We start from the raw sequence: 24,654 nt of genomic DNA, 5'->3' as shown, positions 1-24,654 counted from the left end.
GAAACCGCATTTTCCTACGCCAACACGCCCTCCTCCTCTCTCCTATTACATCCAGAACAGGCGACTTCCACTTCCCGGGAACCTGACAAGTGAATGGCTCTGATGACGCCCCGGAAAGAGCCCACGGCCGGGGGCGGGCGCCCGCGGAGGGTGGGGCGGTTCCGGGGCGCCCCTCGATCGGCTAGCCGCTGGGAAAAGGCACGGAGCTGCCATCTACCCAGAGCTTGCGGGCAGCGATGCTAGTAAACAAGCCGGGCCGCGCGCCTGCCACCCACAGCGGGCACCGCCCTGCGCCGCTCGCCCACCCCGGCTGCTGGGGTCCGACAGCAGCCCCGCACCAGCTCCGACCTCCCGCCCCCGTACCCCCTCCGCGGCGGAAGCTTGGAGCCAGTTAGGGCGCGAGGCAGGAGCACAAGTCCCGCACCCGCCTCCTCCGTGGCCAGCTTCCCGCCCTGGGTGGCTTCGCCCCCGCCCGCATCCACAACGAGCCCCTGATTAATGAGCCCGGCCCGGCCCCCGCCGAGCCCCAGCCGGGCCTTGGCGGGAGGGGGAGGGGACGGCGGGAAACGCTGCCCCCGGTGTTGGCCCGCCCCCCCGCGCCTCACGCCCATTGGCCGGGCTCGCCGTCCGTCGGGGAACGCGGCGCCAATGCGGGGCGAAGGGGCGGGGCGTCCGCGCGAGTGTGCCTGCGTAACGCAGAGTCACGTGTTGTTTTGCTCTTAGTTCAGTCACTCGGTGCGCGATGTGTTACTCACTGTGCGGCGGGGACCGCGACAAGCCCGGGTCGTCGTTGGCGGTGGCAGCAGCAGCAGCAGCAGAAGCAGCGGTCCCAGTGGCGGCGTGGGCCCCGAGTGTCCGGTTGCAGCCCGGCATCGCGCAGCCAAGAACGGCGGCAGCAGGCCGGCCGCGCGCGTCCTAAGCTCGGCCCCGCGGCTCGGGGACCCCGACTCTCGGCCCAGCCAGCCAGCCAGTCCCCGGGCGCCGCCCGAGAGCCCGGGAGGCAGCAGCCGCGGACAGTCGAAGCAGGGGGCGGCCACCGCCCGCGCCTAGCATCCTTCGGAGCGGCCGAGGGCCCTGCGCCAACGAGCGGCGCGCGCCTCCTAGCCCACCGCTTGGGCCCGGGGGACGCGCGCGCGTGGCCGGGCGGCCGGGCGACGGGTGGCGGGGAGCCGCCCCCGCCCGCGCCCCTCGGCCCTCGCCATCCCCTGCGCGCCCAGCCGTGCGGTGCGGCCTGAACCGGCGGCGATGGCCAGCGCGCCCCTTCCTGGGCCCCCCGCGCCGGCGGGTGGGGACGGCCCGAACCTCAATAACAACAACAACAACAACAACCACAGCGTGCGCAAGTGCGGCTACCTGCGCAAGCAGAAGCACGGCCACAAGCGCTTCTTCGTGCTGCGCGGCCCCGGCACGGGCGGCGACGAGGCAGCCGCGGCTGGGGGGTCGCCGCCGCAGCCGCCGCGGCTGGAGTACTACGAGAGCGAGAAGAAGTGGAGGAGCAAGGCGGGCGCGCCGAAGCGAGTGATCTCGCTCGACTGCTGCCTGAACATCAACAAGCGCGCGGACGCCAAGCACAAGTACCTGATCGCCCTCTACACCAAGGACGAGTACTTCGCCGTGGCGGCGGAGAACGAGCAGGAGCAGGAGGGCTGGTACCGCGCGCTCACCGACTTGGTCAGCGAGGGTCGCTCCGGCGATGGAGGCTCGGGCACCGCGGCCACCGGCGGGTCCTGCAGCGCCTCTCTTCCTGGCGTCCTGGGCGGCTCGGCAGGTGCCGCTGGCTGCGATGACAACTACGGGCTCGTGACGCCCGCCACGGCAGTCTACCGCGAGGTGTGGCAGGTGAACCTGAAGCCCAAGGGCCTGGGCCAGAGCAAAAACCTGACCGGTGTATACCGCCTTTGCCTGTCTGCGCGCACCATCGGCTTCGTGAAGCTCAATTGCGAACAGCCGTCTGTGACGCTGCAGCTTATGAACATCCGCCGCTGCGGCCACTCGGACAGCTTCTTCTTCATCGAGGTGGGCCGCTCGGCCGTCACCGGCCCCGGCGAGCTGTGGATGCAAGCCGACGACTCGGTAGTGGCGCAGAACATCCACGAGACTATCCTGGAGGCCATGAAGGCACTTAAGGAGCTCTTTGAGTTCCGGCCTCGAAGCAAGAGTCAGTCGTCCGGGTCGTCTGCCACGCATCCCATCAGTGTGCCGGGCGCGCGCCGCCACCATCACCTGGTCAACCTGCCCCCTAGCCAGACCGGCCTGGTGCGCCGCTCACGCACGGACAGCCTTGCGGCCACCCCGCCAGCAGCCAAATGCATCTCGTGTCGGGTGCGTACAGCCAGTGAGGGCGACGGCGGCGCAGCAGCTGGGGCTGGGGCAGCGGGAAGCAGGCCTATGTCGGTGGCCGGGAGCCCCCTGAGTCCCGGGCCGGTGCGCGTGCCCCTGAGCCGCTCGCACACACTGAGCGGCGGCTGCGGAGGCCGCCCGAGCAAAGTGACGCTGGCGCCGGCAGGGGGCGCCCTGCAACACAGCCGCTCCATGTCCATGCCGGTGGCGCACTCGCCGCCTGCAGCCACCAGCCCTGGCAGCCTGTCCTCCAGCAGTGGACACGGCTCGGGCTCCTACCCGCTGCCCCCCGGCCCCCACCCGCATCTGCCTCATCCGCTACACCACCCCCAAGGTCAGCGTCCATCCAGTGGTAGTGCCTCAGCCTCCGGCTCCCCCAGTGACCCAGGTTTCATGTCACTTGACGAGTATGGCTCCAGCCCTGGTGACCTGAGAGCCTTCAGTAGCCACAGGAGCAACACGCCCGAGTCAATCGCGGAGACCCCTCCAGCCAGGGACGGCAGTGGGGGTGAGCTCTATGGGTACATGAGCATGGATAGACCCCTGAGCCACTGTGGCCGCCCTTACCGTAGGGTCTCTGGGGACGGGGCCCAGGACCTGGACAGGGGACTGAGGAAGAGGACTTATTCCCTGACCACGCCTGCCCGACAGCGGCCAGTACCCCAGCCTTCCTCTGCCTCCCTGGATGAGTATACTCTCATGCGGGCCACCTTCTCTTGCAGTTCAGGACGCCTCTGCCCATCTTACCCCGCGTCCTCTCCTAAAGTGGCCTACCACCCTTACCCAGAGGACTATGGAGACATTGAGATTGGCTCTCACAAGAGTTCTAGCAGTAACTTGGGGGCAGATGATGGCTACATGCCCATGACCCCTGGGGCGGCCCTCAGGAGTGGTGGCCCCAGTAGCTGCAAAAGTGATGATTATATGCCCATGAGCCCCACCAGTGTGTCTGCTCCCAAGCAGATCATGCAGCCGAGGTCAGCGGCGGCGGCGGCGGCGGCGGCGGCGGCAGCCTTGCCCCCTTCGGGAACAGCAGTGCCAGCACCCCCTTCAGGGGCAGGCAGGACCTTCCCAGTGAATGGAGGCAGCTACAAAGCTAATTCCCCAGCTGAGAGCTCCCCAGAGGATAGCGGGTACATGCGAATGTGGTATGGCTCCAAGCTGTCCATGGAGAACACAGACCCAAAGCTCCTCCCTAACGGGGACTACCTCAACATGTCCCCCAGTGAGGCTGGCACCGCGGGCACGCCACCTGACTTCTCAGCAGCCTTGCGTGGAAGTGGCGAGGGCCTCAAAGGTGTCCCTGGTCACTGCTACAGCTCTTTGCCTCGCTCTTACAAGGCTTCCTATTGCAGTGGGGACAACGACCAGTATGTGCTCATGAGCTCCCCTGTGGGCCGAATCTTGGAAGAGGAGAGGCTAGAACCCCAGACCATTCCTGGGAACTCCCAGTTGGCTGGCACCTTTGGGGCAGCTGGGGGTGGCCATACCCAACCTCATCACTCAGCAGTACCTTCCTCCATGAGGCCAAGTGGCGGCACTGGCCGCCCTGAGGGCTTCCTGGGCCAGCGCTGTCGGGCAGTACGACCTACACGCTTGTCCTTGGAGGGACTGCAGACCCTTCCTAGCATGCAAGAGTACCCTCTACCTGCAGAGCCCAAGAGTCCTGGCGAGTACATCAACATTGACTTTGGTGAGGCAGGTACCCGCCTGTCCCCGCCTGCCCCGCCACTGCTGGCATCAGCTGCTTCATCCTCTTCGCTGCTTTCGGCCAGTAGTCCTGCTTCTTCCCTGGGTTCAGGTACCCCAGGCACCAGCAGTGACAGCCGGCAGCGCTCCCCGCTCTCTGACTATATGAACTTAGACTTCAGTTCTCCCAAGTCTCCTAAGCCTGGCACCCATAGTGGGGACACAGTGGGCTCCATGGATGGCCTTCTCTCTCCAGAGGCCTCATCCCCATACCCACCGCTACCCCCACGTCCTTCTGCCTCCCCCTCTTCCCTGCAGCAGCCACCTGCCCCAGGAGAGCTATACCGCCTGCCTCCAGCATCAGCTGCCACTTCCCAGGGACCCGCTGCTGGCTCCTCAAAGTCCTCGGAGCCTGGGGATAATGGTGACTATACCGAGATGGCCTTTGGTGTGGCTGCTACCCCGCCACAACCTATTGCGGCACCCCCAAAGCCAGAAGGTGCCCGAGTGACAAGTCCCACATCCGGCTTAAAGCGGCTAAGTCTCATGGATCAGGTGTCTGGGGTGGAGGCCTTTCTTCAAGTCAGCCAGCCCCCTGATCCCCACCGGGGTGCCAAAGTCATCCGCGCAGATCCACAGGGGGGGCGACGTCGCCACAGTTCAGAGACCTTCTCCTCCACTACCACAGTCACCCCAGTGTCCCCCTCCTTCGCCCACAATTCCAAGCGCCACAATTCGGCCTCTGTGGAAAACGTCTCTCTCAGGAAAAGTAGTGAAGGCAGTGGCATCCTGGGAGGAAGTGATGAGCCACCCACATCCCCGGGACAAGCGCAGCCCTCACCGGTTGTGCCACCAGCGCCACAGGCTAGGCCATGGAACCCAGGTCAGCCTGGAGCTTTGATTGGCTGTCCGGGAGGCAGCAGCTCTCCCATGCGCAGAGAGACCTCCGCGGGTTTCCAGAACGGCCTCAACTACATCGCCATTGATGTGAGGGATGATCAAGGGTCCTTATCGCTGACTCAGCCTCAGCATCCACAGCCAGGAGACAAGAGCTCTTGGGGCCGGACCCGTAGCCTTGGGGGCCTCCTCAGCACCGTCGGAAGTACTGGCAGCAGCGGAGTGTGTGGGGGCCCAGGCACTGGAGCCTTGCCCTCTGCCAGCACCTATGCCAGCATCGACTTCTTGTCCCATCACTTGAAGGAAGCCACAGTTGTGAAAGGTGAGGTCCTTTGACCTTGAGGCTGGGAGGGAGGGTGATGTGTTGGGTGGTTTTAGATATTACTCTACCCTAGTGGTTTCTTGGCTGCTGTGTTGTCATTGTCTTTTCCCAAAGATCTTGTCAGAAACATTGACTTGGCTTTTGAGTAGAGTTTAATGCCCAAAGTGGGGAGACTTTGACCCTGTTTTAGGTTCAGCCATCCCTTGCCTAGGTCTCTGTGGTCCTGCCTTTCCCATCTATCTGCCAGCTAGGTGGAGCTTCTGCAGAGTGGCTACTCCAAAGGAAAGTTGTTTAGATCTTCATTCACAGTTGAGGATGCTGAAAGGCTCCAGCTATTGGCTCTGTGTGAGTGACTGGTCCCCAGGCCACTGCTGCCCAGCTAGGTTTATTGAAACACACACCAGGGTCCCTCAGGAAGTGAGCATGAGTCTTTTTGGCTGCTCATAGCAGCAGCTCCTGTCATTTCCAGTTCTCATGTAGACTGTGACAAGCGTGTCCATCAGAGAGGCACCATAGTTCTCAAAAGGGAAATGATAGTAGTGTGGCTTGGCTTACATACTCTGATGGCAGCTGATCTCACCTGAGCATAACTGGGAACTTCCTGGAGAGTTCCCTGTCTCTGGGTAATAGGCAGGTAAACCTCTTGGGATTTCTGGTGCTGCGGGTCCAGGTCACAAAATGGCATTGCTAATAAGTCCCCAAGTAATGCTGGAGTTGTTGATACAAATCCCTTGGGAGGTTTGGGAACTTGGGAGCCACTGGAAGCCGCTCGGGGCTGGGTGGTTCAGGGAGTGGAAGTTGGCGTTGGTGTGGGGACAGGATGGGCTCGCCTCCTCAGAGCACCCCAGGTAATAACACTCAGCCATGTTTCTGGATCAGGGATTGAAATGCAGGGCTTTCCCAGGAGCAATGGGACTGGGGGGCGCCGTCTGCTCCCAAGTTTTCAAGTACCCACTGGCATAGAGATGGGTTTGCTGTGCGGCTGGTAAAGTGTCTGTGTCTCAGAAATGGCCGGAGTGTGAGAGGAATGGGTGGGGGTCTGGAGTGCTGAGCTCCGCTGTTCTTCTCCGTCTTGTGTTTCTGTATGGGGTTGCTATCAGGACAGACTGGTGCCACGGTGCAGCAGGTGTTTCACAGGGACCTGTACACTTTCGGTTCTTAGAGTGAGCAGAGCAATGCTACATTCAGACTGCGTTTCCTAGTATATTTGGGGCTGTTAATTCATAGGCTTCAGCCTTATAGCTTGGGGCCAATACCATTATTCTAGGGTAATAGATGAAAAACTAATTCTTCTATTATTGTAATTATTAACTGGAGTAGAGGAATAGGAATCTCCAGGAATTATCAGTAGACCAGCACTTCAACATCTAATTAAATCAACTAGAAGGAGGCAAGGTGTGTCCTCCATGGGCAGCCTCCAAGGTGAAGGTCACTGTCAAAGTTTTATTGAACAGTACAAAATGTCTTTCCTTTTTTTTTTTTTTTTTTTTTCTTTCTTTCTGGTTTTTAAGACGATTTCTCTGTAGCCCTAGCTCTGTAGACCAGGCTGGCCTAGAACTCACAGAGATCTTCCTGTCTCTGCCTCCTGAGTGCTGGGATCAAAGGCAAACACCACACCACCACCACCACCACCACCACCATGCTGCCAGTACATTTCTAAAGCTAGAAGAGTTGAGGCTAACTAAGCCACAGGTCATCTATGCACAGCAGGGTGTGACTGGATGGGGAAAGTTTGTTTGCCCCCCCCACACACACACACACTTAGCAACTTCCATGTTCCTTGTAGATGGCATGGGTAAACAGGCAGAGTTGGGGCTGGATGGGTGGTCTCCTACTTTGGAAAACCACCAGCTGAAGTCCATAATCTGAAGCCTGTGCTACAGTCACTATCTTCAGAAAGAGGGAGGATTCACCGGCAGGCAGAGGGAAGTTTATTTAGACACCTAGTTCATCTAGTCCTGCTTAACATTTCCCATCAGGATAAAATTCCTGTCAGCCTGCAGGACTCACACGGAGTGAAATCCCAATGGTTCTTCCTACAAGCAGACAGGGAGGCAGCTTGGTTACTGTTGTTCTGAGTTCTGTGGATATTATGCTAAACTTCCTAAAGAGGGATATTCTAGAGAAAAACAGATAGCTACTTTTCCTCTATTGTGCTAAAGCCACGTGTTCAAAGGGAAAGCATACATGCCAAATTAGATTTTTAGCAAATTGACTTGAGCAGAGAGCAACATGAGAGCATGGGGGTGGGGGAGGGTGAACAATTCTTGGCCCACAGAGCTGGGCCCTTGATGTCTGTTGAGCTACAAAGGACCACCAAGAACATCCTGGATGGACCTGGATGTAGCCTACATCCAGGTAGAAATTGGTGGTGTGTGTGGATTAAATGTTCTCTGTAGAGTGGTGTGCTCTGAGAGGACAATTTGTGGAAGCCAGGCTAGAAGCATGAGTTTGAGGCTGAAATGCAGAATGTCCTCTCTGCTATCCAAGCTCTGCCCAGGCTCTCAGCATTGAGTGCTTTCGTCCCAAGCTCCTGGCTCACCTTCTCCTGGGCAGACCTCATGAGTTAACGCAGTCATGGAATAATTTAGCTCAACCTGGGTAGTGTGTGATATAGACAGACAGAAGTCCCAGCAGTGTTTCGTACTCCAGTGTGGTTGAATTGGGAATGGGGGGTGGTGGTGGCCTTAAACAGCTTATTAAGAGGCTATAGCTGTAGTCTATAGCTATAGTGTGTAGTCTGATTAATCTGACAGAATTGTTGTCTTGTTTGGGAACGAACGGGAAGCTAATTGGCTTAACTGTGTTTTAAAACTATTTTTTATAAAATTATGCACATTATTGACAATAGGGTTATAGATTGGCATGCTCCCTAAAATGTTAGTTTTCCTCCGTAGAGTGACTTCCATGATGCTAGTTTCTAATGTTGAAGAGGTTGAGCTGATAAGTTCTATGGGAAACATCTGTATTTAGTTTGGTTTGATTAAAAGCCTATCCACACGTCCTTCTTTTACAAGACTGTCAGGTAAGTGGGGTGTTTCCAAAGCTGGAGGACAAGGGTCTTGATTTAGTCTAGAAAGTTCTGCTTTTGTAAATGCTTATCCCAGGAGCCAGCACAACAGCTTTGCAAGCCTCAGTGGGTGCCACCCAGGCCTGGTGCCTGGGGGATGAGATATTGCCGTGCAGGGTGGCTGGCACCTCCTAAGGAAGAGGCAGCTGAGGTGCTAAGGAAAACACTCTGGCTTTGGTGAATGAAAGTCACGTGGCCAGTTCTGCTTCCTTTATTGAAAGAAAAGCCTTTAGTGAAGTATCGCCTGGAAGGAAGAGGGCGGAGTGAGGAAACCAGGGTTCTGGTTGCTAATCTCCTGGAGAGCAAATCCCGGTGTGTCTGGCTGTGTTGTCTGCAGAGCAGTTGATTCCAGTCCTACCCCTGCTGGGTCACTAAGCCCTTTCCCAAGGAGGGTGAGGAAAACAGCAGCTCTGAGCTGTAGGGAATGTGGGCAGCCAGAGAGTACTTTTGAAAATGAGTACTCTTAAATTAAAAATTAATATATAAAACCCGAACTCGCCGTAGTCTGGGAATGGAGACAAAGCCTGCTTAAGCTTTACCTTCCCTGTTCTATTTATTGTTGGTTATGCTCTGAGCTCTGAGAAACCCACCCCACCTCCTTTCTTTAAGAATTCCATAAAGCCAGGTGGTAGCTCAGCCTTAGAGCAATAGGAGGAGAGTAGCAAAATAAGATTGGTTCTGGGGGAGGGGGGAATGAAAGTAACAGTGTAACAATGTAGAGATTCAAATTACATAGTAGCAAAACAATTAAGAAAAACAGGCCGGCTGTCTGCCCTGGCTTCAAAGCAGGCAGGCTTCTCATTCCTGCATTCCCTCCTGTGATGAGCTCAGGTATTAGAAGCTGTTGACAAGATGAGGATGTGTAATTAGAATATACATTTTTAAAATTGACTCTTAATGTTGGGAGCTCTAACCAACAGCCAAGCCCTCAAACTTCAGGTGTTTAATTAGCCATCACTCAGCAGGGATTCCGTTCTGTTTGTTGACTTAGCTTGGAGGTCACTCCTGAAGTTTTGATTTCAGTATTGTGCCTTCTGTTTGTAGGGTAGGAACATGTTGGATTCTTTGCCCCCAAAAGAGCAATTTTCATGGCAGCAGCTGGGCATAAAGGCATTCTATTAGATTTCTATTAACACTTTTTTTTTTTCCTGGAAGCATTTTCTAAGAGCCAGGTAACTTTGTTCTCAGATTTGGCAAGCAGGCCAGCTTTTCTGTTTTGGGAAGGGGGCATTGGATAGTACAGAACTGAATAATTTCTGTTCACCTTGGAAACTTGAAAATGTAACTTTATTCTTGTATCTAAGTTGCTAGTTAGGGTGGGAGCCACTTGGACTCAGAGGGGAGCTGAGCCCCAGATTCAGCCCCTTTGCCTAGAGATTTAACTGTGGTGGGCCTGGGGTCTCTTCAGTTTCCAGACCAGCACAAAAGAATGTATATTTTAATGCAAGATGTGCCAAGCATTTTAATGTAGCCATTTTACTGCATGATTTTTGTGTCTTCACAATGACCTGCTACAAAGGTGGTGTTACTTATTTCACTATGTTTCAGAACCTAAACGGGATACTCTGTTTATTTTCATTGGTCTGAATGTCAAGACTGCAGGGGGAGGGGCCATGGTTGAGTTGGATGGCACTGGGAGGAAGGTAGATGCTGGTATGTTTCTGGAGGGAGCAGATAGAAAATGCTGAGGTCAGTGGTGACCAGTGGTCTTTGGAGTGTCTTTTCCCTCTAGTTCCCTAGGCTCCTCCTGAGGGTGCCCTGAAATAACACATGCAGAGCGAGTTGGAATAGACCGGGAAGCAAGCTGCACACCAGGAGCTGCTTGCTGGCCATAGACACTTCTGGGCTTGGCAGTCTTAATTGACTTCATTGTGTTAGAATGCTGAAATTGAGTTGGGTTCAAATGTACACGCTGTGTGTGAATGATAAAGCAGCCCATTTAATAATTGCAACTTGTCTGCTAAACTGGGAAAAATACTGAGTTTTACAATTATAGTTATCTATGCAAAGATGTGCCAAAAAGAGCAGGCAAATGATTTAAACTCTGTTCCACTTTCTTTGGTGTGGTGTTTATACAATGACTTTATACTTCTTGTGCATATACTGAAATTGGGCCAAACATTTGGATCCACAATATGTCTTAAAGATAAACCTTTACATGAACTCTTAAGTCCCAAGTCTTTTGATAGTTATTTGTGAAAGTATTCGGTTTTCCAGAAACTCTTGTTTAGAGCTGGTAATTGTGTTTCTTCATAGTTTTTTTTCTTTTGAATTGAGACTTGAATACAATATATTTTCCAATGACATTCAATCTCTATATAGTCACCCCAAGAATATTGGTTCTCTGTTCTTTTAGAATAGAGAGTTGGTGCAATTCTTAGTGGTTTATCATGGTATTTAAGCTGAGTTTTTTTTTTTTTCTTCAAAGCATAAGTGTAAGCTTTATAGTTAGTTTATTCTAGGGTACAGTTTTCATTATTGCTTCAAAAGCCCTATGTTGTTGCCATTAGGGGTGACTCTGCTTTTTTGCATGGTCACAGTGCAGTGTTTTAATATTTATTACTATGACATGAGATTTCTCTCCTTGCTCTGTGGACTTAACTGGGGCCATCTTCAGGGAACAAAGTGTACTATTAACAATCCAGAAACGTGATGAACACAGTGTGATTGCTGGAAGAATTCTGCTCAGTGGGTGTGTTGAAAAAGAAATGTATACTGAAAGATAAATTCACAGGGCACAACTGGGTGAAATTCAAACTTTTTTGTAGGGTGTTTATTTCTGTAAATATAGTGTCAAATGACCTTCATACATCCTATGTTGTATTGGATGGGTGTTTTGCCTGTATTTATGTCTGTGCACTGCATGTGTGCTTGCTGACCATGGAAGCCAGAAGAGGGCATCGATCTCGTGGAATTGGAGTTACTGAGGGTTGAGCTGCAGTGTGGGGGCTGGAAATTCAAGCCAGGTTCTCTGGAGGAGCAGCCAATGCTCTTATGACCTGAGCCATCTTTCCAGCTTCATACATGGTTTTCGATGGGATTACAGAAGCTGCTAGTCAATGGGTCAGGTGACTTGTGGAAACTCACTAGGACAAAGGGAGGGAGCAATGTTGAGCTCTTGGGTCCTTAGCCTAGGCTCTTTTGTGCTGGATTATCAGCTTGGAGAGCACACAAACCACTCTGTCTCAAGATTTCCCAGCTGACCTTCTGTTTTCTCTTTCTGTTGTGTGGCAGTGAGTTAATGAATCCCTTCTCTCATTTTCCTCCTTACAATTTCAGAGTAAAATGGGAACAGTTGAAGAAAAAGATTGGAAGAATGAATGAACATTGTGGGAATGACTTCTCGTTTATTTTTAAATTTTTTTAAGGCTGTTTCCACCTGTCAATCTCAAGAACTTCTTTGTGTTAATTTCTAAATGCCCCCCCTTTATAAACCCTATTCTTTCCATGAATTTTCAAGCTTAACTTCTGATGGTAACTTCTCATGGTCCAGCCATGCTCCCTGGACCTTTCCTGAGTGAAACATTCCTATTCCTGTAGCAGTTTCTGTTTTAGTAAAGAACACAGGATGTGGACACGGGTACTTGTTACAAAATTTAGCCCTTCAGGTACATTGAACTCCTGGGCTTAGTGGGAAAGGTAAGGGATGTGGGAGGGGGCTCCAGGATTTGCATCTGAGCACACAGAACCACAGTTGGAACCACCACCGCCTCCACAGTGATTCCAGGTCAGATTTAACCAGGGTGAAAATAGCTATTAAACACCACCAGGAAAGCATTGGAGAAGGTGGTGGAGGTCAGCACACCATGGGTGGACATCTGAGTGCTGTGCTCTTCTCTCTCCTGGGGTCTATTAGCCTGCCCCTGTGGAATAACCCATTAGCTGCATATGTGCAGCAGGCTCCTCCAGCCCCTCCACTGTTTCACACCATTTAGGGAACTGCTTGGGTGTGGATGAAAAAGGATGCATTTGAAGTAGAACCTCCAAGTGTCTGCTGAGAATACTGGTCACACAGCAGGCAGAGGGGAGTGAGGAATGTTGTTAAAAAGAAATGTTTCTAGGCTAGTTCGACATGAAGGCTGAGGCTACCTGGAGACACTGAAGCTACCTGGTGACACTGAAGCCTTCATTACCTCTTCAGGACAGAATTGGCTTTGCTGACTGGTGATGCAGGCTGGGTTAACATCCTCAGCTTCTGTGTCCTGTGTGTGGAATACCATACACCCCTCGTTGCCCGTTAGCAGCTTCCAAAGAGATGAGTCATTAACTCACTTAATGATGAGTAGATTTGGAAACACCAATTTAGAATTAGCCCCAAGACCAGTTAGTAGCTAATCATCTATCTGTTGCTTTGTGGTTATCTTCTCAGGACCAAGTATCTCATGGGGTCTTAATATTCTTAAGGTCCTTAAAAGAAAGTTCTGGGGGAAATCATTTAGCTGGATTTTTACATGATGATAAATGGATTTCGTTCAAATTAAATTGGATACAGCTGCCCCCTTTGGAGGTGGTGTGACTATAAAAGAATACTTAGGCAGACACCAAGAAGTCATTAGATGCTCCGAATTAAAAACTGTAGTAGAGCGCTGGAAGGTCTAGTGCTCTAGGCGATTGGCTTGTTTATGTTGGCTGCATCATAAAAGAGGACTCCTACTCCCTAGCAGATGGCAGCCCTGGGCCAGGAGCATGCCATCATGAGCAGCATGTGCCCAGGGCGGGCTGATGGAAGGAAACTTCCACAGGATAAACAAACCAGAATGAAGGTGGCTTCTCCAGGTTCAGGAGAGGGTCGGGTTCAAAGTTCACTGTCTTGTGCATCATGGATCTGTCCAACACTTTCTAGACATAGAATTTTTAGGATGGAAGAATGGACTCTGGCTGCCCAACAGACTTGTTCCAGCCACTGTCTCTGTAAACCAACTGAACAGGTAAAAAGAGCAGATGTACTCAATAGAGGGAAGAATGGTTACATGCATTGTGTGACCACAGGTCCATCTTGGGGCTGACTTGTGTGTTGGGTTTAAATAGGGGAAGGATTAGGGCTAGGGTCAGGGGTCTTGTGTAATTAAGCAGTCCCTGTGGGGGTGTGGCTTCCTTGTCCTTACCTCAGTTCTGGTTCTTCAAGATGCTCCAAAGAAGCGCTTCTTGCTTGAGGGGACAGCTGACCCTTGCAGGATGAGCTGCCGGTGTGGTGTGTTCATGGGTGATTGCCTTCATGGGGGTGGGGGTGCTGCTTTGGGAGTCTCTGCTGTTCCTGGAATCAGAAATGGCTCTAAGTTGAGAACAGCAGCTTATCTCTGCTCCTTCAACTTCAGAGGCGGATGGGATAGATTAGGCAGAACGAAGCTGGACTGGGAGCCAACATCACACACACACACACACACACACACACACACACACACGGTGGGGGGAAGGGGAGCTAGTATATCAGGCTTCTGCCCTGTTTTTAGTTAGTTCATAGGCTTAAATGAGCTTTTTTATTTATTTTTTTTTCTGGTCTGAAGTATCTCCTAGATGTATTTAATTATGAAGTCATTCCTAGATGTATTTAATTATGAAGTTATTGTAAACCTAGGAACTCCACTTTCCATCTTCTGGCATGCTGTGAAGAGTCTATTGCTATCACAAGCATACAAGACTTTTCCATGTATAGTGTGTGTGTATCCCCTGGGTGTGTGCCTCTCTGTAATGGAGCATACGCTGGGAAACCACCTGTCACTTTGATTACCTGCTGTCCTGTGCCTTGGTTGTCAGACAAGCAGGGGGAGCCTCTCCTCTCCTTCCCCCTGAGTTAGTCCACCCTAGGCCACTGCCCTACCCTCACCCCTGTTCAGGATCTTGGCTGCCCCTGGCAGATGGGGAAATGGTAAAGTGGGGTAAGTGATCTGAGAAGTAGATTTAGATAATGCCACTAAATTGTAAAAGTATACAAATAATGGTCTGGAGGCTCCAAGCATTAAGCAGGATTCACTCAGTGTAGGTTAGAGAGCATCATTGAGAAGCTGGTTTTTGTGTGATGAAGTGAAAAATGGAGCTACTTGGAACTGTGGTACACAGAGGGTATGGCAGGCTCTAGTGGTCACCTTGGATGCTATTCTGGATGTGGAGATCTGGCTTCCCTTCCTGTGAGTGTGGAACTGGGTGGCCAGTGTGACCACACAGGAGCTTGGAGTTCTTCTGGCCTTTTGGTGTGCAGAACATATGTGACAGATGTCTCCGGCCAATAGCATGCATGGTTTTAAAAACTTGCTGGTGTTTGGAACCAGTTCAGCCTCACTTTGCTAACTTACATTTTTGACAATGCAGTGCCTTAGAGCACTGTCATCTGACAAACTAGGAATGAGGCTTATCCCTCTGTATTTCATCTCCTTGGCTTCTTATCCTTCTGGAAGCCCAAACATAACCACCTGCTTTCTTTCCAAGGGAAATCAAGGGGAAAAATTACTTTCCGTTATTCATGAGACTGAATTTTGCAAATGTATACACATTCTTCATAGTCAGATCAAGCTGGTTTCCCTGAGGGCACTTTCCTCAAAGAGGCCTTCTCCTTCTGGCTCTGTGGCATATCTTCTTCCCCCATCCCTCATCTAGCCTTCTGTAGTTCATCACCCTCTGACTGGCAGATGGGGATCATCTCCCTGTAGACCTTCATTCTGAGGGGCCATGCCTAGATGCTACTAGGTTTCCTTCTCTTGAGCTGTCCCTTCCCGCAGAGGTGCAGAGGGTTTGGAAGAAGACAGTTCATAGGACATCTGCCCCCAACGTGGGCTGGTCTGCTTATTGAACTACAGGTCTCTAGCCTCTGCCCCTGGACCTGAATGACAGGAGCAGGTGGCATGCCCTTAATTTGGGTCTATCTAGCCATCCAGGAGGGTTGGCTTTGTGTTCTTCTGTCACCAGGAGCCTTGGCCCTGTCTCTGACCCAGGCATCCTGGGCTTTAGTGCCCTAGTGTGGGTGGCTAATAGAGGTTCTGCCTGGGCTGAAGTTGTTTTCCAGAAGTGCGGCACATACGGAATGAGGGCTTGGGTCACCTTAGAAGCGTGCTGGCCTTTGGCTGCAAGAGCGTGTGCACTGGCAGAGTCCCTGTGGATCCTGTGGAACTGGCTGAACTATGTGCCAGCCAGGGCTAGAGCAGGTCAGGGAAGGGCAGCTGCTGTGATAGCTGGATGCTGTGCCACATGGTGTGGTATATTGTAGGTTTTGGCTCCGTCCTGTTGTGGTTTGAGTAGAGCAGAGAGGCAGAGACACCCTGGGCTTCTGGGGGCTCTTAGCTTTCAGTGTCCTTGAGTTCCCTCCAGCGTGAACTCATCATGTTCACTGAGTCAGCTGAGTTGGTTCCCCCCTTGCTAGGACCTGCTTTACCTAATTCCCTGTTCCTTGCAGTGGTTCTTGGGCTGCTAGAAATGTTGTTTGCATTGTTGAAGCATCTTCGGAGGGGGTGGGGCTGTGACAGCAGGTCCCCTATACCCTACTGCTGTGACTCCCCAAAAGCCATAGAAGCCAGCCTTCCTCAGCAGCTCAGGGCCTAGGGGCCCGAAGAAGTCTTTGTAGTTCAAAACATGGCATGTGGCTGCATGCCTGTGTGACTGGAGTTGAAGGAGTCTGACCACAGAGTGTGAGTCATTCCAGAAGCATGCTCTTCTTGATGTAGAAAATCAATATCCAAGTATGTTTTGTTTGTAGTCATTATGGTTTCTATAATAAATCTCCTTTGATAGTTTTGCTGTGATACTTGGTGGTGGGGGTGGTGAGGTAGGAAGAGAATAGCACTATCTTCAGGAGTGAGTGTGATTGACTTAATTGAGAAATCACCTGGTTGGTGACCAAGGGCCTGGGTCCACGTTGGGTCTGACTCTGGCCATTGTAGCCGCATGCATCCCATTTATATATCCCACTGAACCTTGGAAAGCTGTGTGGGCTTCAGGGAACAGGAATGGTTGCAATGAATGGCTCCTGTGCCCCCTCCTCCATGGAGTAGCAGTGTGTGAGAGGTGGCTCACAGGGTTGCAGGCTGGTACAGAGGCCTCACTGAGCACTTTCAGTTCCTATTTCTGTTGCTTCGGCAAAACACCTGATAAATGCACCCAAGTACAGTCCATCATGGTGGACTTGCAGGAGCTTCAGACAGCTGGTCACGTTGCATCCGCCATCAGGAAACAGATGAACGGTGATTCTTGTTCAACTGTCCTTTTTACTCAGTCATAGATTCTCGCCCGTGGATGTCGTCACCCACGGTAGGTGGGTGTGTCTTCCCAGCTCTGATTATCCAATCTAGAAATGTCTTTCTTAGACATGCCCCAGTGATTTGTCCTGTCAACTCAACAATTAGTATTAGCCATCTTAGCTCCCAAGCTGGTCGGCTGTCTGAATATTTATTCTGCTTCTCCATAATTTGACAGGAAAACAATAGAAGGTTTTATAACTCCATCTGTAAGCATTGTTATAGTGTACATAAAGCATGGTTTGTACATCAGTGTAAGTCATCATACAGAAAAGGGTGCTACATCTGAGGATAGGAGGAAGCTTCTTAGAGGACATTTGTAATTTTAATGCTGGATCAGCTGTGGAAGTGTAGCCCTTGAGATCGTATTTTCAAGTGACCCAAGGAAGATTTGGGCAGATTACGAATTGGAGGTGTGGTAGGTGTCAGTCTCTCTTTGGGAAGCCGAGTACCAACAAAGCTTGCATTTGGTGGTGACCAAATGATGTTCTGTGCTGTGCATTAAAAAGTCAGAGAGGATCGTTCTGAGGAGTGCTGGCTTCGCACTGGGTCTTATGACTCTCAGGGTCTGTAAGAGGATAGCATGGCCTTTAGCAGACAGTATTGCATTTCTGAGGTGCTTAAGCTTGCAGATAATTTCCAGGGGTATCAGTTAGTCTCAGGTGTAACACACAGGTGGAAAATGTACAGTGCTGTTTTGGCAAACCTGCCTGTGTCTTCTCTTCGGGTTACTTGTTAAATGTTGCCATAGCCACTCAGCTGTGCCAAGTGACAGTGGCTGTGACACAGCAAAACTTTATTTGCAGAGATATGGCTGGCCCTTGCTGTGCATCATTGTTATCTGTGAAATGGAAGTATCCCTTCTGGGTATCCCACGGAACAAACACCTTCACCTTTTTCTTTTTTTTTTTTTTTTGTCTTGTTTTCTCATTTTGGAGGTTATATCTGTCTTTTCTGCTCTGAGAAGTGGCCCAAACTACAAGGATTTTGTTGTTGTTGTTGTTGCTGCTACTGCTGCTGCTGCTAGTTGAACATAGTTTGACTGAGGAACATTGTTCTGAGGACAGAGGACATGGAGGCCAGAAGGACATGGTCACATTGCAGTCTAGCAAGTAAGCTGGTTTCTCAAGACATGTGTACCTCACCTAGTCTTACTCATTAAATAGGATCAGATACTAGTACTATATTTAATGTCCTTTGAAGGGTGTTCTATAAAAAGCAAATGAAAACCTTTGCATGATCTCATTCGTAGAATCTTAAAACGAAACACATCCAGGTTAAATGTACAGAGAGCTCAATAAAACTGGTTGGTTGTCATGGGGCCCAGTGAAGCGTGGGGAGGGAGGGACACTTCATGGGACAGGTGGCTCTTAGGAAGTCTACAACATATGACATTTATATTAGGAATTGATGTTTTAAAAACAAGTAGACTTAAACTGCTCTTGCTGCCAGAATACAGCTAGAGGAGTCGCCAGCCAGGAAGGAACTGGTTAATCCTCTTCTGATAACCTTTCCACTACGTGAATGTAACCCTCTCAGATACACACAGCACCATTTCCTACAAAGCAAGACAGTACAGAATAAATGAGGCAAAGCAGAAGTGGGCTTTTCTCATTCCCCCACTCCTACTGGGCCCCAAACATCTGTCTTGGAGGCCAGAAGGAGCCTCCATTGACAACACTGGGGAGAAGTCGACACTGCACACGCGCGCGCGCGCACACACACACCACCTCCCAGTGCCCTCATCATTCTGGCTTCTTACTCTGCTTTTAACCTGGGATGCAGAAGACTGGACTCCCAGGGCTTTGGGCTGGAGTTTGAAAACAGCTAGGTCCAGTGGCTTTGGATCTGCACCTGCACCCAGCTGGGGGTTCCTATTAGGGAGAAGCATGCTGGATGCCCACATTAGGAAACATCCATTGAAACTGTGGCTTGTAAAAGCCTCCCAGGCTGAGCTGGCAGGTTCCCATGGGAGAAGCTTTGGGTGTGTAGAGGAAGTTTGAAGAGGGGTGCTTCACAGGCTAGGAGGCCTTTGAGCACACTGGGATTGAGCCATTAAGAGGCTGCTTTCCTTGAAGAATTAAGCTGAGTAAAAGGACTTCAACTTTGAGAAAGCTACAACATCTCATCTCCTTTCTGGGACTGATTATGTCACTAGCAAGTTACAACTCGAAGGTAGGGAGTTTGTTTAATAGCAAGGATTCAAATGAAAGGATTTTAATTGTCAATGGAAGTGAGAGCTCACTCGAAAGCAAGTCAGACTCTCAAGCTGGTTGTCCCATGGAGTGTAATCATCCATGTTTTCCTTTTAAATGATTTTTTTTTTCCAATTTAGAGGAAAGGTTAAGTAACCGTTTTTCTTAGAATCTCTGGTGGCTTTGTTATCACACCCAACCTGACTTTTTTTTTTTTTTTTTTTTTTTTTGAATGTTTTTAGCAAAGTAAGAAGATACTAAATTATCAGGCATATTTTTCTAGGAATTTCTCTTCCAACTGAAAAGCCTGTTTTCCCAGCTAATTCTGTGTTTAAATAAAAAGCCTAAACTGGGCATCGAGATGGGCTTAAAGGATGTGGGAACCCACCAAAGGACTCATTTCTTCTTAGTTTGATTTGCTAGTAGAAATAGAAAATAAGTGGCCTCTTTTTTTGTCATGCAAATCGATATTCCTCTAAATAGCACTAGCAATTCAAAACCCTAAATATGTTACATAGTCCACACCTCCTCTTCTCTGTGCTGGGGCTCCAAGTGGGGGGTCTGAGTAGAGCTCTGTGGGAGAGAAGGTTTTCTGTGGAGGTCTGGAGCTCCACAGGGTGGAACTGTCCTGACCCAGGTGTATGCCTGGGACCTTGAACACCAACATGTGAAAGACCTTGATGTCAAACATTCGTAACATCCCATCAAAAGGGAAGTTAGGAGTCCCCCTGACTCAGGCACCCTAGATATCTGTCTTATTTCTTGCTAACTACTCTGGGCTCAGAGCTCAGCTGGGTGGGGCTTCATTGTTGTGCAGCTTGACCCACGCACATGAAAACCTTCTCTGGTCCTTCAGCAGTGTCTCTTCATATCCTCTCACCTCCCTTCCTCTCCTGTTTCCCTGAGGCCTGAGCAGAGCCTTTGGAGCCTCAGTGAACTCTTCTGCCTTAGGAGAATGCCTGGCCATGGGACTGCATCCCCCTTTAGGCATACCAGTAAGTAAGTAACATAGTTGCTGCCTGTCTGCTTTTCATGGCTCCAGACACTTGCTACTTTGAAGAGTTCATCTTTGCTCTCAGCTATTGGGGTGTAGAATTGCAAGGAATTTGAAATACTGTGACTCTGACCTCAATATGCAACCAGGCACAGGACAGGGGTTTATGGGTCTTTCCTGTGAGCAGTGCAGGGTCTTCCTGGGTTTCTGTTTTACCTCTGTGACATGGACAGCCCAGAGTCTCTCCCTTCTGAAGCCACATGCAGAGCAGAGTGGCCATAAATTAATCACCCTTGTGTTGTCTCTAGTGGGTTTGACATAAGTAATGAATAAATAAATAAATAAGTATATACTGGCATCTCATCCTTAGGAACTATAAATATTTAAGGTTGGGGGTGTCAATATTAGCAGGTTTAGAAAATGTTTTCTTGTATTCTATATGAACCAGCCCAATAAAAGTAAACAAAGCCATTGGACATATATCCCATTTCACAGGCACAGGACACATCCTAGTTTGCATCCAGGTCAGTTCCCGGCTTTGTTACTCTCCTGATGGACTGGAAAGGGTGTCAGGGCTTTTTAGGGCAGAGGGCTGATGTTAGGCATCTAACCCTCAAGGCCTAGGCCAGCACCTAAATGTGGTCCTCATCAGACATATGTCATCCTTGCTATGGTAGGTCAGGGCTCTGGCCAGCATGTGCGACATAGATTTTTGCCACCTGCTCACATTGGAGAAGGATGTTTTTGGACATTGGTATGAAGATAACTAGCTTCAGTCTTAGCTCTTCTTTCTTTCCATAAGGATGAGAAAAGTGGAAGCTACTAAAGCAACCCCATTTCCTAGTTTTGGTGCTCTGTGGAGTGGGTGTAGCAAGCTTTCTTTTTGGGTCAGCGACCATATTAGTTATGAATGGTAGGCCTTATCTTAGCTCTTATTTCTTGCTAGCTCTTATAACTTAAATTATCCTGTTTCTCTTCATCTGCGTTTTACCTCGGGGCTTTTTAACCTTTCTTTCCTTCTGTGTATCTTACTTGCACTGCTTTTCCATAACTGGCTGTCTGCTGCCTTGCTTCTGGCCTTGGGCATATCCCTCTCTTTCTCCTTCATTCTCTCCTTACTCTCCTCTCTTTCTAGATTTCTCCTTCTCCTTATTTTCTCTGCCTGCAAGGTTCTCCAGGTCTCCCACACTGTCTCAGTCTTCACTGACCTACCCTAAGGAACTATTGGTAACTGTGGTTCTGTTAATGTGTAGACACTGAGGATGAAGTCCTGAGGTCCCCATACTAGTAGTGTGATCATCTGTAGACTGTAGGAGTGTTTGACCTCACAGCAGACAAGTTCCAACACATTGTATCGCCCTGATGTGTGTGTGTGTAAACATGGGAGGTGCCCATGTTGAGCACATGGGTCTCAGAGCTTGCCTGAACACTGTGTGCAGGTAGATTCAAGTGCACCCTGATGCTCCATCTCCAGGACAGCCATCTCGGAGTTTGCATCTCGAAAGTCGTGTCAAGAGAAGAGCCCAAATCCTATTTTGAATGCGGGTCCGTGGGTTTGGGGGAGCTTCCCAGGTTACTGTGGTCCCTGGAGCACAGCTCACCAGTTATCTGATCTTTCCTTTTCAGAATGAAGAGCTGCAGGCTCCATCACCACCGGCATATCGGACTCTGCCGAATCCACCAGAAGGAAATGCTTAGCATGTTTCCAACCAACGCTGCTCGCTTCCCCTGCAGTGGGAGCAATTCTGCATTCTGAGACTTCTATGAATTGTATTAGATAAGGAACCAAGAGGCCAGGCCACCTCTCTCGCCCACCCCCACAAGGGGCACTTGTCATCATCGCTCTGTTTGTGTTGCATTTTGTTTTGTTTGTGAACTAAATAAGTTTGATGGAGTACACTCCAGGAGATCAGACATTTCTACTGGCCTTCATGAATCCTGGCCATCATTGTTGTTTCTTTGTTACCTTCATTCTGGCAAAGCGGATTAATCCCTCAGCATGCAAGGAGATGCTACAATGCCCATGAAAGTGGTCAAATCTGGTATTTACTGGCTTATAGCCAAAAACTACCACAGTCCTACCTCAGTTCAAGGTGAAGCCGGATTGTTTGGCAGGGTACAGGGCAGGTCTGCCCTAGCGTGTCACATGCTGACCTCCCTCTCTCTGATAAGTGGGTGTGGATTCCAGTCCAGGTACATGCAATGTTTACTTATGCACAGAGCCTGGTGTGGGACTGACAATTCTCCTTGGGATTGGACTTGGAGACCAATTAATCCTAATAATTCCTAAATGTGACTGCAGCAACCTCCTTTTGGAAATCATCAGCCGCATTTGGGGATGGGGTGGGGAAGGATAGGTCTCTCTTTGTACCTTTAACAGGCTTCTTGACTCTTCTTTCTGTAGATGTTCGTGTAAGTATTTCAGATGGCAAAAAGCCTTTTCTCCTGCTACAAGCCTCCTGTCTGAACCTTAGCTCGCATTCCTTGAACCAAAAACTCAATGTAGGCATGCTCAAGGCTGTGGCTGTTTTGGGTTTGGTAGGTTTGTTTTTTTTTTTTTTTTTTTTTTTTTTGTTAATATATTATCTCTTCCATAATGTTACTTTGTTGGCCAACAAGACTGCCCAGAACAGGAGGGGAGGCATTCCAGCCATCATGCTGTTAATGGCAGCAGAAGAAAACCCGCCTCTCACTACCCACACTTGTCAACAGTTCTTGACAGAGACTACCCTGCTTCTGTTTTCAGTGTTCTGAAAATGTCAGTGTTGTAGAATTGTTTCGTGTGTCACCTAGAAGGGCTGAGCTTGCCAGCAGAATATCTGTCACCTTGCTGCTCCATCACAGGGATGGAGGCTCTGCCTCATTCCCACCCCTTCCACCCCCCCCCCCCAGTTCTTGTCTCCTTCATAGTCCTGTAGAGGCTACACTAATTCTTGGAAATGCGAGTTGCTGGTTCATTTTTTAATTGTCATTTTGTTTTTGTTTGGGAGAATATATACATATATATATAAGTATATAGATATATATCACTATAGAATAATACATTGGTAAGAAGAAGCTTTTTAGAAGATGACCAAAAAATTCCATGTCTTAAAAATATATTTAATGGCAATGCAGCTATCTTCCTGCTTCTGCACTGAGCTTCTAGAAGAAGACTGTATTGCAAGACAAAGTTGAATGTAAATTGACCCCTGCCCTGCGCAAATTCTCAAGGTTTACTTTCCTGCAGCCACGCATCACAGAAGTGCATGGGGCACAAACACTACCATGAAAGTCCGTTTGGGTGTGTGCTGTACTTTATTGACACGTTGAAGAATCCCCTGGAATTTTAACTAGTATGGGGAGTAGGAATCTGCCTTGTGTTTGCTTCTTAAGTAAATCCCCCAGGGACAGTAGCATGGATGAGTCTGATGACAGCAGCACACTTAGGCAGGTGTGGCATACCCTCCATGTTCTGGAGCGGTCACCACAGGACACAAATGGCACAAGTCCCCGCTGCAGCTGAACTGCGCAAAATGAGAAATCGAGGCTACACTAAATTCCCCTCATCCTGTACATTTCAAGAAGAGCAGGCATATGCAATATTTACATCCTTAATTTAGTTTACAGAATGGAACCAAAATGTGTGAGTGTTATGTTTGCCACACTTCATGCTGTATATTGAGTCTTTGTACATTTTGCCTGACTTAATCTTAAATTTAAACTATTTTTTTGCTATATAAACTTTAACAGTTATTAAACAGTGTTTTCTTTGGGTACATGTTGTTTCAGAATATCAAGATGTTAAATATATTTCTCACTATTGTGTTTCAACAAGAGAGTCACCCTCCCTGTTGTCTTCCGCTGTACATGCTGTATATAGGGGTCACGTGATGCCACTCAAGAAGAGAATAAACTGGAGTAGATTAGTATGCTGTATTTAGTCTGTATTGACCATGGATGCCCTCCTTAATAGCCATATGCAATAAAATAAAATACATTATTTATGAAATGAATGCAGATTGGAGGATGTTTTTCTGCATAAATAACTAGTTTAACTTGAAGCCAGTCTCATCTTGCATGTCTGGCATTAATAAGCAGTGGTGTGTGTATGCGTGGTTTGGTTTTTCATGTGGTTTTGTTTGTTTGTTTTTGAGGCATAGCCCTGGCTGTCCTGGAACCTACTATTCAGACCATGCTGGACTCATAGACATCCACTTGACTTTGTGTCTCAGTTGTTGGGATTGAAGACATATGACACCACACCTGGCTCACTTGGATGCCTTTTGATTTTAAAACTTATTCTAAACCGAAGATGCCCCCTGTCATGAATCTCAGTCTCTGACAAAAAGCAACTTAAGGGAGAAAGTGTTTATTTTTTTCCCACGGTTTGAGAATCCAGTCTGTCATGGCAGGAAGGTCCAAACAGGAGCTTGAATCCGCTGGTCACATCATAGCTGCAGCTCAGCCCACTTTCCCTTTTGTTTTGTTTTAAATTGCATGTGTGTTGTGTGTATGCTATAGACAACTTTTGGGAGTTAAGTTCCCTCCTTCCACTCTGTAGGTTCCACAGGTAGAACTCAGGTTGACAGACTTGCTAGCAGGTGTCTACTCACTGAGCTATCTGGTAAACCCCACTTTCTCCTATTGATACAGCCCAGGGTACCAGCCAGGGAATCCTACCACCCAGAGTGGACAGTTCTCTTCATTAACCTGATCAAGGCAATCCCCCACAGACATTCTCAGAGGCCCGTCTCTCAGGTGCTTCTAGATTCTGTCAAGGTGACAAAACTACTATTAAAAAAAAAAATACTGAGTTCCTGTGGTGGATCTGGTGCTGTTCTAAATGTTTATTTCTAAGTATGTTACTTCCATTCTGGCTTACCACAGCCCTGCAACAATGTCTTTCTGTTTTATGGATGCCGATACAGACAGAGGTGGGGGGG

At 49.6% G+C, this 24,654-nt stretch overlaps 1 protein-coding gene across 1 annotated transcript; it reads left to right on the top strand.

Annotated features, from left to right (window-relative positions):
• Positions 1 to 1,234: 1,234 nt before the first annotated feature.
• Positions 1,235 to 23,724, top strand: Irs2 (insulin receptor substrate 2). The gene is made up of 2 exons (XM_051181977.1): positions 1,235 to 5,248; positions 21,356 to 23,724. The coding sequence occupies exons 1-2, from the start codon at positions 1,246 to 1,248 to the stop codon at positions 21,358 to 21,360; spliced, it is 4,008 nt and encodes a 1,335-aa protein (XP_051037934.1). The 5' UTR covers positions 1,235 to 1,245; the 3' UTR covers positions 21,361 to 23,724.
• The last annotated feature ends 930 nt before the right edge of the window (positions 23,725 to 24,654 follow it).

Source organism: Phodopus roborovskii, unplaced genomic scaffold (genome assembly GCF_943737965.1).
Source record: "Phodopus roborovskii unplaced genomic scaffold, PHOROB, whole genome shotgun sequence".
NCBI lineage: Eukaryota > Metazoa > Chordata > Mammalia > Rodentia > Cricetidae > Phodopus > Phodopus roborovskii.
The sequence above is the reverse complement of the archived record's forward strand: the minus strand, read 5'-3'. Positions and strand labels throughout refer to the sequence as shown.

What these genes read in the sequence shown, in the direction of transcription:
- Irs2 (XM_051181977.1), top strand. Translation starts at nt 1,246, where the DNA reads ATGGCCAGCGCGCCCCTTCCTGGGCCCCCCGCGCCGGCGGGTGGGGAC.